General features: G+C 45.4%; 1 protein-coding gene across 4 annotated transcripts in view; it reads left to right on the top strand.

Moving 5' to 3' along the window:
* Positions 1-10,941, top strand: part of LOC147709422 (uncharacterized) — a 56,383-nt gene extending 45,442 nt beyond the window's left edge. For all 4 annotated transcript variants that reach the window (XM_086927995.1, XM_086927992.1, XM_086927994.1 and 1 more), the window contains exon 2: positions 3,169-10,941. In XM_086927995.1, coding sequence (XP_086784121.1) covers positions 3,536-4,687 — 1,152 coding nt within the window. In that variant the 5' untranslated portion in view covers positions 3,169-3,535 and the 3' untranslated portion in view covers positions 4,688-10,941. The remainder of the gene's footprint in view (positions 1-3,168) is intronic.
* The last annotated feature ends 4,746 nt before the right edge of the window (positions 10,942-15,687 follow it).

Genomic DNA, 15,687 nt, shown 5'->3' with positions numbered 1-15,687 from the left:
TTCCAAGCCCTTGGAGATCCTTCACAAGTTGAAACCAAAGTACACAAAGTTCCTTTCTCCTTCCTTTGGCAGTAAGGCAACCACTGCAGGCCAATGCCCCAAGCAGCACTTCAGCTTGGGAATAGTCTCTCCTCAGTTTCTTTAGGTTCCTCTCCTAAATAAAGGTTTCTTCTTGTAGTCCAAAAGTGATCTAATTTCTTGGGATCAGGGTCCCAATATTTATACCCCAAAATCCTTTGTCCTCTGAAGGCAAAGGGGCCTTTGCCCAGTCCAAACCAGTTCTGGAGCACTCTGTTTACATGACTCCTTCTCTCCTTTCACAGTGCAGGGCAAATACATCAGATTCATCACAGGAGGTGGAGCCAGCACTGTGGGGACAGGCACAGTCCTGTTCAGGTCCCAGGTGCAACTCCTCCCTCCCATCTAGATGCAGATCTCTCTATTCACCACTGGGCGGACTCATTCTGTCTCTTGGAATTCGCTAGCCCTGTCACTCAAACTCCAGACAGGGAATACACAAACTAGCAGAGGCAGGCTTGGATAGTTAGACTAGAAAATACCTACTTTCTAAAAGTGGAATTTTCAAACACAGAATGTTAAAACCAACTTCACTAAAAGATTTACTTTCTCATTCTGACTTCAGGCATACTAAACTCTAATTTCTACCATGTTCCCTGAGTCAGTTAGGATTATAAGATGTAATAATATAACTGCCCATTCTGGCCTATGGAGAACAGGTAGCCTTGCAATAGTGACAAACTAAAATGGCTGTAATCACTATTAGGACATGCCACACACACCAGGGCATGTCCTACATTATACTTAGAATGCACTCTGCCCTTGGTCCTACCATAGGGGTGTCTGATATGAAGAAAAGGGAACGTTTAGGGACTGGCAAGTGGGTGCACTTGCCCAGTCAGCCTGACAGTACCAGACTGCACGCAGGCTCTGCAGTGGCAGACCCTAGACACACTTTGCAAGGCTGCTTCTGTGGGTGGCACAACCAGTGCTGCAAGCCCACCAGCTGTATTTGGACTTATAGGCCCTGGGCCCTCCTGGTGCACTGTACTAGGGTCTGACAAGTAAACCAAATTAGCCAATCATGAAATCACTAATCAATACAGCAATTTACAATAGGGAGAGCATATGCACTTTAGCACTGGTCAGCAGTGGTAAAGTGCCCAGAGTCATAAAACAGCCAACAACAGGTCAGATAAAATATAGGAGGAAGGCAAACCGTTCAGGGATGACCCTGCAAAAAGGGCCAAGTCCAACACCGGCTATGTTTCATTAGTCTGTGCACAAACCTACTAGTTACAACCTGGAATTTTCTCTTTATTCTGCTTGTTGTGGACCCCTAGGGATAATTTCACCAGATTCATCGCAGCCACCCAACAGGGTGTTAAAAACCAGGTAAAATTAGCACCAACATACTGCTTAACGTTATTAAATATCCACAAATAAAATAATCAGGTGACTTTTATTCTCTTGGGTTCAATATGTCCATACCCAGCATTTCCCTTTATGTAATAAAGCATTCTCATTGTGTCCTTAATAACTGCATAGTATTCATTTGCTAAAACAAATCCAGGACTGCTTTAAACTGTATCCCAGTTATCCCCAAACATCAGAAACACAATCCATACGCTTGCTTATAAATTAAAGGTAAATCACACAATTGCCATCACATCCATCCATCCACTACTAAACGCATAAGTCAAACATATTTATATTTACACTTCTAGCTCCAAATCTAAAAAATGTGAGACCCATTGCATTGCAAATGCTTGTTCTTTCTTGATGTTGTGTAGCATTGGGAAAGCCTATATGTCTAAAAGGTGAGACTTCTTAACTTTGCCAATGTGTGTTTATTGTAGTTGTAAACCTCCTTTTTCCTGTGTAGCTCTGGTTAGAGCCTCTGATCTCTGGAGTTACACTATGTGAAAGATGCTCAGAATATTGTCGGGGTCCTATCATAGGCTCTGATAGTATAAAGGACTCCCTTATAGCAATTGATTATATTTCCCGCCGTTATTGTGATGCATCATTGTTGTGTGGTCCATTCACTGGAAAAGGCTCTGTTAAACCTGACAGCCTTAGTGTGTTCTTTCCCCAACTTTTTACCTGCCTCCCATTTTCTGTGCACATTTTTGCTGGCTTTAGGATTCTGCACCTCACTGCTAATCAGTGCTAACGTGTTTGTGCTCTCTCCCCTAAACATGGTAACATGGGCTCATATTCAGTTGTCATATTTAATTTGCTTATGTCCCTAATAAAGTGTACTACATGTGCCCAGGGCCTGCTAATTATTTGCTACTAGTGGGCTGCAGCACTGACCGTGCCACCCACATATGCCGCCTGAAATCATGTCTCAGGCCTGCCACTGCAGTGCCTGTGTGTGAAGTTTACTGCCACATCTACTTGACATTTAAAGCTACTTGCCAAGCCTAAAACTCCCCTTTTATTACAATATAAGTCTCCCCAAAGGGCAGGACGCTATACTATGTTTTACATGTCCTGGTAGTGACAAACAGTTAATTACTTTTTCACTGCTGTAAGGCCTACTCTCATTGGCTAGAATTGGGAATTCCTCAGAATAATTAAGCTGTAATTCCTGATTCTAAATTCTGTTCTAAATCTGCAATGGTAATGAGAAGTCCTCTTTACTGGTAAAGTCGGATTTAACATGACTATTTTTGAAAAGCTACTTTTATAAAGTGGACTTTTCTCTGCTTGTACTGTTCTTTGTGACTTACAGCCTGTCTCTAGTACACGTATGAGCTAGGTGACCGACCCCTTTGTGTATTCCTTCTAGAGAGCCGCAGACACTGCAAGGATTGGGTGTGATTTAGCACTTATCTGCATCCCGATGGGTCTTTCTGGGAAGATGGGAGGAAGGGGCCCACTCTTACCCATCAGAGGGTAGTAGACTGACCACATACAAAGGAATGATAACTCCCTTTGGTAGTCTGGAGTGAGTGCTGGGATTGAAAGAGATACAGGTGCACGTCAAAACCACTCTATTGCATCTTTGAAAGTGTAATCTAGAATTTCTTCCGTGTGCTTGTCTATGTGGTCCATTAAATGTCTCCTCAAATGCCAATAGATTTTCGTGATGGACCTACCATTTAAGCTTATCGAGTTTTTTTTATATATTTTTTCCAACAGGTGAAATAAATAAAGTAATGAACAAAAAAGGTGAAAGCATTAAACATCACTTGTGTAGGAGTGATGTTAAAACAGTACACCTCAAAATGTCTTCCCTTGAAGGCTAATGCATCGCCAAAGTCTTTTTCTACATCAGAAAACCCAAACTGCCCAATGTGGTCTGTACTTGGCTCTTAGGGATCACCTGATATACATTGATGAAATAACACACTGACCTACTGAAGCAAGTCTGATAAGGTTCTCACTATGAAAGAAGAGCTAACCTGGATCAGAAAGAACACACAGAAGAGAAACCGTATGAATATCTAGAAAGTGACAACACCTTTATTAGGGAGATAAAGAGCAAGTGCAACATCGGAAAATTATAATGGAGAAGACCCATATCGATGGACTGACTGGAAAAGTTTTCATTGCAATGAAAGACCTAATGCAGCATCAGAGTGTCCACGTAGTGGAGAAACCATATAAATGTACAGAGTGTGACAAAGCATTTATAATAAATAGAGAGCTAATGCTCCATCAGAAAATCCACACTGGGGAGAAACCATATAAATGTACAGAATGTGAAAAATCATTTAAAACAAATGGAGAACTAAAACAACATCAGAAAATCCACACTGAGGAGAAACCATATCAATGTACAGAGTGTGGCAAATCATTTAAAAGAAATGGAGCGCTAAAGCTACATCAGAAAATCCACACTGGGGAGAAACCATATCAATGTACAGAATGTGACAAAGCATTTATTCTAAAGTCCGGTCTAATGGAACATCATAAAGTCCACACTGGGGAGAAAGCATATCAATGTATGGAATGTGAAAAAGCATTTAAAACAATTGGACAGCTAACGCAACATCATATAATCCACACTGGGGAGAAACCATATCAATGTACAGAGTGTGACAAATCATTTAACAGAAATGGAGCGCTAAAGCGACATCATAAAATTCACACTGGGGAAAAACCATATCAATGTACAGAGTGTGACAAAGCATTTATTGAAAATTCACGTCTAATGGAACATCAGAAAGTCCACACTGGGGAGAAAGGATATCAATGTACAGAATGTGAAAAAACATTTAAAACAAATGTAGAGCTAAAGCAACATCATATAAGCCACACTGGGGAGAAACCATATCAATGTACAGAGTGTGACAAATCATTTAAAAGAAATGGAGATCTAAAGCGACATCAGAAAATCCACACTGGGGAGAAACCATATCAATGTACAGAGTGTGACAAAGCATTTATAAGAAATGGAACGCTAATGCAACATCAGAAAATCCACACTGGGGAGATACCATATCAATGTACAGAACGTGACAAAGCATTCATTATAAAGTCACGTCTAATGGAACATCAGAGGGTCCACACTGGTGAGAAAGCATATCAATGTACAGAATGTGAAAAAGTATTTAAAACAATTGTACAGCTAAAGCGACATCTAAAAGCCACACTGGGGAAAAACCATATCAATGTACAGAGTGTGACAAAGCATTTGTTAGAAAGTTCTATCTAGTGGAACATCAGAATGTCCACACTGGGGAGAAACCATATAAATGAACAGCATGTGGCAAAGCATTTATAACCAATCGACAGCTCAAGCGACATCAAAAGGTCCAAAATGGGGAGAAACCATATCAATGTACAGAATGTGACAAAGCATTTATTATCAATGAAGAGGTGAAGCAACATTAGAAAATCCCCACCGGAGAGAGACCATTCAACTGCACTGAATGTGAGAAGGCATTTATTAGAAAGTTGCATCTTATGCAACATCTGATAGTCCACATAGGAGAGAAACCCTATGAATGTTCATAATGCAACTAGACATGTATTACTAGGCAAAGATAAATACTACATCAGAAATTCCACACTGGTGAGAAACGATATGGCTGTACTGAATGTGACTTAGCAGTTATTACAAAGCAAAGTTTAAAAATACATCAGAATGTTCACACATGAAAGAAACCATATAATTGTACAAAATGTGACTGGCCCTTTATTCCAAATGGAGGGTGACCATTCAACTGCACCCCATGTGACAAGGTATTTATTATAAAGGGAGAGTTAAAGCAATATCAGCATCCACACTGGGCAGAAACCACATGACTTTATAGAATGTATCCAGGGATTTATTACAAAGCAAAATGTAATACAAGATCAGGAAGTTAACACAGAGGAGAAAACATATGTATGTACTGAATACCACAATGCATTCATTATAAATGGAAAACTTAAGCGACATCCGAAAATCTACATGGCAAGAAATCCAATGTATGTACAAAGTTTAATAAAGTCTTCCACAGGAAGAATAAGCTAATGCAGCATATACAAATCCACACTAGAGAGAAACCCTATTAATGAATAGAATGTGACAAGGGATCGATTTACAAAACAAAATTTAATATATCAGAATGTTAGCACAGGAGAGAAACTCGATAAATGTATTGAATGTGACCATGCATTCATAAATGGAGAGCTAACTCTACATCAAAAGTCAATCCTGAAGGCCGCACTGAATTTAGCAAGGCATTTATTGACAAGGAAGAGTTAAAACCACATCAGAAAGTCCTCACTGAGAAAAATCTATGAATCTACAGACTCAATCAATCAGTGGGTATTGAGCGCGGCAAATCATCAGTGATGTTCTCAAGGCGCTGGGTGAGGAGGAGTGGTCCTGAGTGGCTGATTAGTTGAACAGCCAGGTCTTGACCTTTCCAGATTCAGTGATGAGGCAGATCTCAGGTGCAGGGGGAGTTCATTCCAGGTCTTTGCAGCCAGGTGGGAGTAAGAACGACCTCCGTTCCTGGTGCCTTAGACTCAGGGAGTTTAAGCTAGGATGAGGGAGGCAGAATGCAGGTGTCTGGCGGGGAGCCATCAAAAGATCTTGTGGCGCATGCGCATTGTGAGGAAACAGATGGCGGAGACCATGTTGATTTGCTTCTTCATAGAGAGCTTGTTGTCCAGGACAATGCCGGAGTCACGGGCATGGTCGGTAGGGGAGGGGAAGAAGCCAGGTTCTGCTGACCACCATGCGTTGCTTCAAGGAGATGCATGGTTACTGAAGATGAGGACTTCTGTCTTGTCCGTGTTTAGTTTTAGGCAGTTGTGCTTCATCCAGTCGGTGATGTTGGCCGTGCACCTATGAAAGTTGTCTCTGGAGGTAGTGAGGTGGGTCTAGTCGGTGTAGATGAACTTCAGCCTGTGCAAACTGACAATGTTGACTAGGGGTGTCATGTAAGTGTAGGAGAAGGGGGCTAGTCTAACAGAGAATCCTTGTTAGGTGCTGCAGATGATGTCCTTGGGTTCAGGAGTTGGGCGGGAGGCTGAGTTTTTCTAGTGAGGTAGGAGGTGATCCATTTGAGGGCATTTCCTTGGATTCCGATGTGGTGGAGCTTGTCAATCTGGATTTGGTGGGAGACCATGTTGAAGGCAGCTGAAGTCAAGGAAGATGAGGGCTGCAGTGTCACCAGGGTCCAGGATTGCTCTGATGTCATCTATGGCTGCTATCAGGGCGGTCTCTGTGCTTTGATTGGCTCTGAAGCCAAACTGGGAGGAGTTCAGGAGGTTGTTGTGCTCCAGGTGTCTGGTCAGCTGCCTCTTGATCGACCTCTCGAAGACTTTGGAAACGAGAGCAGGGGTATCAGTCAGGAAATTGTCAGCTGCTCTAGGTCTGCTCTAGGTCTGCTGAATGTTTTTTCAGGAGGGGTTTCACTTCTGCGTGTTACCACTCTTCCGGGAAGGAGACCATGGCGATGGATCTGTTCAGTGGTTTTATGAGCTGTATGCTGATCGCCTTGCTCCTGAGGTTAAAGATAAGGTGGGAGCATGGATCAGTGGGTACACCAGAGTGTATCGACTTCATTGTGAAGGTGGTGTCTTGTGCGATGAGGAGGTCCCAGGAAGCGGTCGGAGTTGGTTACAGTGGATGTGAGGAGGTCGAGGCTGTCACTTGCAGAGAGCTGAGATTCAAAATCCCTGTAGATGATGGCGATATTATAATGGAAGTAATCAGCAAGCATGTCACCCAGATCCCAGAAGGGAGTTATGGTATTCTCAGTGGAAGCAGGGTTGCTGAATTCCCTAACGATGGTGAAGAGCTTATTACTGTGGTTTGAGCTGAACTCTATGCAGCATTTGATGACACTCTTCTTCGCTTCTTTAAAGAGAAGGTGGTAGTGGTTGATCGATGTCCTGAAGGTGGTGTAGTGCACTGGATCCTTACTGGTAATCCATCTTCTTTCTAGCCAACAACAGTCTCCTTGAGAGGTCTAAAGTTCCGGGGTAAACAAGTTGACACATTTTGCGCATTCTCTGATCTTGTTCGGCTCAGTGGGGGAGACATAGTTGGTGATCCAGTCTGTGAAGTTCTTGATGGCCTGTTTAAGGTCTGGAGCTGTGTCCGGTCAGTTGGCATGGAGGGTGTTGTTCCAGTTCTCATCTGAGACAGTTTTCAAGTTGCGCTGAGGTGTGCTGGGTGGTTTGGCTTTGGTTTCTGTAGCGTTGTGCCCTGTGATGAAGTGGACAATGGAGTGGTCGGTCCAGGTGAGTTCTGTGACATGGTGGTACTTGATTGTTTCGCTGGAGATGAAGATGGAGTCGAGTGTGTGCCCTATGATGTGTGCTGGGTTGATGATGAGTTGGATGAGGCCGATGTTGTTCATGCTTTCTATTAGGTTGTCAGTGCTGGCATTGCTAAGGTCTTCCATGTGGAAGTTGAGATCTGCTAAGAATATATAATGGTCGGGGGCAATGACGAGTTGGGTGATGAAGCAAGGGAAGGCATTTATTAGAAGGGCACCGCACAGCCAATGTACCATAGGAAAGCCCACCCTGGGGAGGAACCATATAAAGGGCCAAGGGTATGCCCAGACATGGGTCCCGGGCTCACTGTGCACTGGATTCAAGCTGACTGATAAGGGGTGATACCCCTAAACCGGTCCCAGGATGCTTGTTTCCGGTCCAGGGAGGACCTGGCTTTGCAGTTTGAGCTGGAATGTTCCCATGAGGAGCAGGGCCAATGGTTTGCATATGGCTGGATCTGAACTGGTGTGGCATGGTGAGCAAAAGAACAATGGATTTAAACAAGATCTTTTGACTCTGGGTGAATGTTTGATTTATTCTGAATTCCGTCTATCATTTGTGCTCTTTTGATTACGTATATAAGCACAATACAAATTTTAAACCAGCAACAACACGCAAGAGACATTGTATCAATTTTATCAACTCTATGCCTGCATACATAGATTGAGGTGGCCTGCAATGTCACTGCTGGTTGTGGTGACGGGATAACACATCCAGTGTTGTGTCCTGTTTACAAAGCTGACTCATGGGCACTAAGCAGCTTGGCAAAGCCCGTTTCCTGTTCCTTAGTCTACTATGCTATTGTCATGACAAAGGCAATCGCTCTATACCACGCTCCTCTCCGACTGGGCTACCACCAAGTAACAAAGATAAAAAACATAATACTACTGAACTGTATGGGCCCATGTGGTGACCGAAGAGCCACATTGGGAAGTATACAAAAATAAATCCTCAGCCCTTGAATGGACAGAAGGGGCAATTGATAGGTCAGTGTTTCACCATCCTGAAGACCTCAATAGTTGGATAGAGGCTATAAAAAACTGGTCGCTTCGCTTTACTTGTTTATGAAAGGCTAACTGTTAATTCTACAGTGATCAAGGCTTCAATCAAGCAGGATTTATAAAGCACGGCTAATCTCCCAATAGGTTATCCAGGTGCTTGCAGGTTTATTCGAACAGCCAGGTATTGAGGGCTGTTGGACTTGGCCCTTTTTGTAGGGTTATCCTCAAACATTTTGCTTCTTCCTCCTATTTTTTCCTGACCTGTTGTTGGTTTTAGGACTCTGGGCACTTTACTACCACTGCTAATCAGTGCAAAAGTGCATATGCTCTCTGTGTAAATGGTTATTATGATTGGTTCTCCCTTATTGGCATATTTTGATGTACTGGTCAGTCCCTAGTAAAGTGCACTGGGTGTGCCGGGGCTGGTAAATCAAATACTACTAGAGGGCATGCAGCACTGATTGTGCCACCCACGTGAGTAGCCCTAAAAAGATGTCTCGGGCCTGCCACTGCATTGCCTGTGTGCAGTTAGCTAACTGCCATGTCGATCTGGCAAGTGCACCCACTTGCCAGGTCCTAACCATCCCTTTTCTTACATATATGACACTCTTATGGTAGGCCCAAAGTACCCCCCCTGGGCAGGTTGCATAGTATGTGAAATTTAGGACATGTTCTGATGTGTGCAACATGTCCTGATAGTGAAATACTGCCAATTTAGTTTTTCACTATTGAAAGGCTATCTTGCCCCATAGGACAGAATGGGGAATGCTCTGTAACATTTTACAAGCTTATCTTCCCATAGGATAAGATAAAAATAACGTTTAGTCTCTCTGAACTTAGAATTTAATAACATCTTTTACTAAAGATGGTATTTAAATTGTGTATTGACTGTCTGGTTTTGGAGTGACAGGGGCTGGGGAAGTGCATTCTCTCAGACAGCCACAGGGGTGGTTGATGTGTGTCCTGCCTTTTCTGAATGAGTCAGGCCTGGGGTAAGTAGACCTGGGCTGCATTCAGAGTAGGGGAGGAGTTCTCTCTAGCACCAGAGTAGGCCCGGTCTGCATTTAGAGTGGTGGGAGAAGATTCCCCTTGCACCTGAATAGGGCCTGTATGCCTTACACAATGCTGTCTCCACCTCCTGCCGGGCAGCTGCACCAGAGAGGACAGAACTGGTTTGGACTGGGCTCAGAGACCCTTGCGCAAAGAGGACAAAGACATTTTGGGGTATAAGTATTGGACCTAAAACCCCTGAACTTTAGACAACTTCTAGAATCAAGAGGAACGTTTGCCAAGGAGAAGAGCTGGAGAAACTGAGGGGGGAGTACTGCCCTTACTGTGTGTCTGGGGTTGGCCTGCAGCTACTGTTTTCTGCTAAGGAAAGGAGAAGGAATTTGCTGTGTGCAGTATCCCCTGCTTAAAGAAAGTCTCCAAGTGCTTGAGTTGAGCTTGCCTCCTGTTTGGAAGTCTCAGAAACACAAAGACTTCACCCCTAGCTCCTCTGAACTTCCTTGCTGGGAGTTCTGACCTTCCAAGAGGTGCCTGAGAGTTTTGGGCCTCTGGAGGTTGTTTCTGCTTTTGGGAGCTGAAAAAGCAGCGCAACGACAAGGAAATTGATGCATTGCTCTTTTTGTGACAGTTTTTCCAATGCAACGCCGTGGTGCGAGAAGAATCTCCCCGCATCGCCACACCACTGCCGAAACCAACACAGCACTTGTCACCTCAGCAAGAATCGACGCATCGAGGGATCGCAGCTGAAAAGGTCAATGCAGCGCCTCACTGCTGCTGCATTGTTCGCCGACGCATCTCAGATTTCCACTCATCGCCCCTGTGTGGCAAGTTTTCCCCCACGCATCACTCGCGGATCGGAGTCCTCTCAGAATCGATGCATCGTTTCCCCCTACAGACCAGACCCGACGCATTGCTCCCCTGTGTACAGCGGAACTGTTGCATTGCATTCACAAAGGTCTCAGGAACTACGCATCTCTTTGCTTTATGACACTTCTCATTGCTGCGGCAGTTTGGCTTGATGAATTTTGTTGCAACAACAGGTACTTTGCAAGAAATCACACATCCATAGTTTTCTATGGACTCAGTTGCCAAAACCTTTTGAAAGTCATTTTCTTAATACTTGTATGTTTGATTGTTGTCATTTTGGTCTTGTAAAGTTTAGATAAAGATGCTTTTTTTTCCTAAACCGGTGTGGTGTCAATTTGTGGTGTTATCACTGTGTTACTGTGAGTGTTGGTACAAATATTTTACACATTGCCTTTGGGATACGCCTGTCTGCTCGTGCCAAGCTACCAAGGGGGTGAGCAAGGGTTAACTGAAGTGTATATCCCCTTACCCTGACTAGAAGTAAGGGTCCCTATTTGGACAAAGGTACCTACCTCTGCCAACTAGAGACCCCCGTTTCTAACAAGGGCGATTCGGAATTCCAGAGTAATAATAATACATTTTGTTTGTAGAGCGCACAGCTATGTCAACAGAGGTGCCCCCTGCGCTAGATTGCAGATTTGCGGTGAGGGTAACAAGTGGGTCAATCTAAGGCAGGTTAAAGAGCCAAGTTTTTAGTGCCTTCCTAAAGGCCTATTCTGACTCCATCTTGCGGAGGTGAAGGGGCATAGCTTTCCAGAGTTTCGCAGTTTTCACTGTGAATGCTCTGCCACCTATTCTGGCCTTAAGGAAGTGAGGAACCCTGAGCAGTCGCAGGTGGTTTGATCTCAGGGCCTGGTCTTGCTGGTATAATTTGCAATCTCTGCCTCACATAACCAGGGCCCTGATCTCTGGTGGCTCTGTAGGCCAAAGTGAGTGCCTTGAACTCTATCCTCCTATTAAGAGGAAGACAAAGGAGGTGCCGCTAATGTGGGGAAATGTGATGGCAAGGCGGCACGTTCCTAATTAGTCTGGCCATGGCGCTTTGAATTATCTGCAGCCTGAGTACCAGATAAGCTGGCAGACCTAGATAAAGACTTTGATGATCCAGCTGGGAGGTCAACCAGTACATGGACTGTAGTCTTCCTGCAGTCATCCGCAGGAAGTGTAAGAATTTTCTCAACGCTCCTAACTTCCAGAAGCATATAGAGTCTGAAAGAGAGGTCTTGAAAGAGAGGTCGTTGTCAAATTTAAACCCCCGATTTCTGGCCAAATCCACCAGGTTAGGTGGTGGGTTCAGCTCCAAGGGCCACTACAAATTAGAAGGTGATGGTGCCGCCTGACTGAAGAAAAATACCTCTGTTTTCTCTGCATTAAGCTTTAAGCAATTCTAAATCATCCAGGCCAAGATGTTTTTCCAGCATTGCTTGATGTTGAGAAAGACAACCTCCAAGTGTTCTTTGAAAGAGCACACCAGCTGAGTGTCATCAGCGTAGGCGACTACTCTCACACCCCATGTCTCAACCAGGGTCGCTAAGGGGCCACGTATACATACGCTGAACACAGGGGTATCCTGCAAACAAGGGGTTTCTGGGAGGAGACATAAGGGCGTCGGAATACTTGTTAGAGATTCTCCATGAACGACTGGAGCCAGGACAGCAGTACCCCTCACTCCCACCTGTCTCAGTCTCTTCAATAGAATAGGCTGGGCCACAGTGTCGTAAGCTGTGGACAGGTCCAGCAACACCAGCATAGCTGAGGTGCCCTGACCCACAGATTCACGCACAGTTTCAGAGACTTCAAGAAGTACGGACTCCAGTTTGTACCCTGTTCTAAAACCCCTATTGCAAATCATGAAAGGAAAGCAGTTGTCCAATTCAAGGAATTCAACCAGTTGCTTCTGGACTCCCTTCTCCAGCATTTTCGCTAGAGCTGGCAGTAGGGAGATGGGCCTAAAAGTCTTGTGTTCTGCTGGATCCACATCTGGCTTCTTAAGTAGAGGCAGCAAGGATGTTTTTTTCCCAGGCAGATGGGTAAATGTCAGTTGTCATGCAGGAGTTCCAGATCTGGTTCTGAAGTAGACTTAGCCAAGGGGCCAGTAGTTTGAAGAACTGAGCCGGACAAGGATCTCCCGGAGAGCCAGACTTACACTTGTGCAACTCCCTGAGTGACACCTTGGGTGGCAACAGGCGGAATTCAAACCAGGTGCCCGAAGGTTCTGGGGTTAGACTTGGCACATGTGAGGACATTGACAGAGGAAAGGCATTTTAATCTTTTCCTCAAAGTAGTCTGACAGGTCAGCACAGAGGGTAGAAGATGGCGTTACTGTACTGTCCAGAGCAGTGGAAGTAATAAAGCTTTGGCCAATTTTAAACAATTCTTTGACCGAGTTGTCAGATTGTTTGATTTGGTTAGAGAAATATTCCCTCATAGTACTGTGCTTAAGCCTATGGAATTTTTTCAATGCCTTTGTGTAGAGGCATTTAGCCACTGGATCATAGGATTTTCTCCAGGAACGTTCTTATTTTTTGCAGAAACTTTTCTTTGTTTGTAATTTTGTGGAGAACCAGGTGGCTGAGGGTTTCCTTTCTTGAAGACATCACCGACTTAAGTGGGGCGACACTATCTAAGGCAGAGGTGACCCAGCGATTGAAGCTGGATACGTCACTGTCGGGATCACCCGTTCGCTGGGGGAGAGCATCTTGGAGTGCCGATTCCATAGCTTCTGGGGTGACCCTTCTCCAGTTTCTCCTCCTGTCAGGCAACGATCAGAAGTTAGACCGATTGGATTCAAGCCAGAAATGGAATGATACCAGAAAGTGGTCCGTCCAGGTCAGGCGTACTGGTGCCTCCACTTTAAGGTTAGGTTTGTTGGAAAAAATAAGGTCAAGCATGTGGCCCGCGTATGCGTGGGGGCGGTCACCCATTGCGTGAGATTTAAGCCCTCTGGAGTTTCTTCCAGCAATAATGCCTGGGAACATTTTTCATCACCACATGAATGTTGAAGTAGCCAGCACAGTTAGATTGGTGTACTTCAGGGAGAGTAAAGCGACAATGTCGCTGAGCTGTAACATGTGGCAGGTTGGGCCGTCAGGAGGTCTATATACCAACATCCCGGCCAGCGAGGAGGGGGAAGGTGAGATTCTGACACAGGTCAGAGCCTCAAGGTGCTCCATTCTCCGACTGGAGATCTCCCAAACATCCCTCAGGCTAACAGCCATACCCCCTCCTATCTTGTTGCCACCACGATTGGCACAAGTAATCTGAAAGCTGCCGGGTATCGCCAGCATCAGGTCAGGGTCAGTGCCCTCCCTCAGCTAGGTTTCTGATAGAAAAATAAGATCCCAGGAGTTTGACTCCAGGGTGAACCAAATATCCTCTGCGTGTTTGGGTGAAGATCTACAGTTGATCAAACAGGCCTTGATATTAACGCTATTGGTCAAGGGGGTCACCAGAGGGGGCTTTGACGTGGTCATACTGCCACTCGCCCTACCTCTGCTAACAACCGGCTTAAAGAGGCAGGTGCTGCAGCAATACTCAGATTCGCCCATCCCCAGTTCTATCTTGGCCTTACCTGAATAGGCAGCTTTATCCATGCTTAAAAGCTGATCTCCAGACCAGGCAATATGGGTCAAGGTTGAAAATCGAGCAGCATGGCTGCCGCTAGCCACGGACGGGCGCAGACAGCCTTGCCTTTGGCGCTGCTGCATCGCGTCCGCGTCGCGGCTCCCATTAAATAGGGGGTTGGGTCAGGTTGGCCGGTCGACAACTAGACCGCGCCCCTTAAAATTGTGATGGTCCGGATGAGTGTGGGAGGCTGTTTCAGGTCTTTGCTGCAATGTGGGAGGAGGATCCTTCACTTCTGGTTGGGTGGATGCAGGGAGTATGGGTAAGTGAAAGGGAGGCAGAGTGTATTCTTCTCGATGGTTGGTGGAAGTTCAGGCAATAGTTAATGTATATGGGTCCTTGGTTTTGTAGAGCCTTGTGTGCGTGAGTCACCAGCTTGAATTGTCCTCTCTTCCGTACAGGGAACCAGTGGAGTTGCCTGAGGTGGTTTGTGATGTGGGTTTGTCAGGAAAGGCAGAGGATGAGTCTTGCTGTGGCATTCGGTTTGGTTTGAAGTCTCTGTAGGAGGTGTGCAACCATTCCTACGTAGAGGGTGTTGCCATAGTCCAGTCGACTGGAGATGAGGGCCTGTATCACGGTGCATCTTGCGTGGAGGGGTAACCACTTGAAAATTTTGTGTATATGCATAGAGTGTGGAAGCAGGCAGAGGAGGTGGCGTTGATCTTTGATTTCATGGTGAGATTGTTGATGATGGTTTCTGGCGTGGTCGGAAGCAGTGGGTGCGGGTCCTATGTCTGATGGCCACCAGGAGTCATTTAATGTGTTGCTGCCGTTTCCAAACATCAGTACTTCCGTCTCGTCTGTGTTTAGCTGCAGGCAATTTTTCTTCATCCAGTCAGCAAGGGTGGTCATACATCTGTGGAAGTTGGTTCTGGTGGTGGTAGGTACATCAGTGAGTGTAAGGATGAATTGGGTGTCGTCTGCGTAGTAAATTATGTTGCGACCATGGGAACGGACAATGTTGACCAGCAGGTTCATATATGCGTTGAAGAGCGTGTGGCTGAAGGATGAGCCCAGGGGGACACTGCAGGTGAAAGGCGGGAGGTGGGGCCTCTGGGTTCCTCCGGTGAGGAAGGAGGTGTTCCATCTGAGCGCATCTCCTTGGGTGCCGATGTGGTGGAATCTTTTGATCAGTGTGTTGTGGGATATGGTGTCAAAGGCTGCTGAGTGGTCAAGAAGGATCCAAGCTGCTCCTTTTCTTTGGTCGAGGAGGGTTTAGCTGTTGTCAGTGGCTGTGATCAGGTCGGTTTCGTAGCTGTGATTGCTATGGAAGCCGGATTGGGAGGCGTCAAGTAGCTGGTTCTGCTCCAGGTGAGTCATGAGTGGATTGTTGATGATTTTTCCCAGTACCTTCACTGGGAATGGGAGCAGGGAGATTGGCAAGTAATTTGTGAGTTCTCTGGGGTCAGCAGAGGGATGTTTGATGCTTGCG

The sequence above is a fragment of the Lissotriton vulgaris genome, chromosome 6 (assembly GCF_964263255.1).
Source record: "Lissotriton vulgaris chromosome 6, aLisVul1.2, whole genome shotgun sequence".
Taxonomy (NCBI): domain Eukaryota; kingdom Metazoa; phylum Chordata; class Amphibia; order Caudata; family Salamandridae; genus Lissotriton; species Lissotriton vulgaris.
Note: the sequence above shows the minus strand (reverse complement) of the source record. Positions and strands in the feature narration are given on the sequence as shown.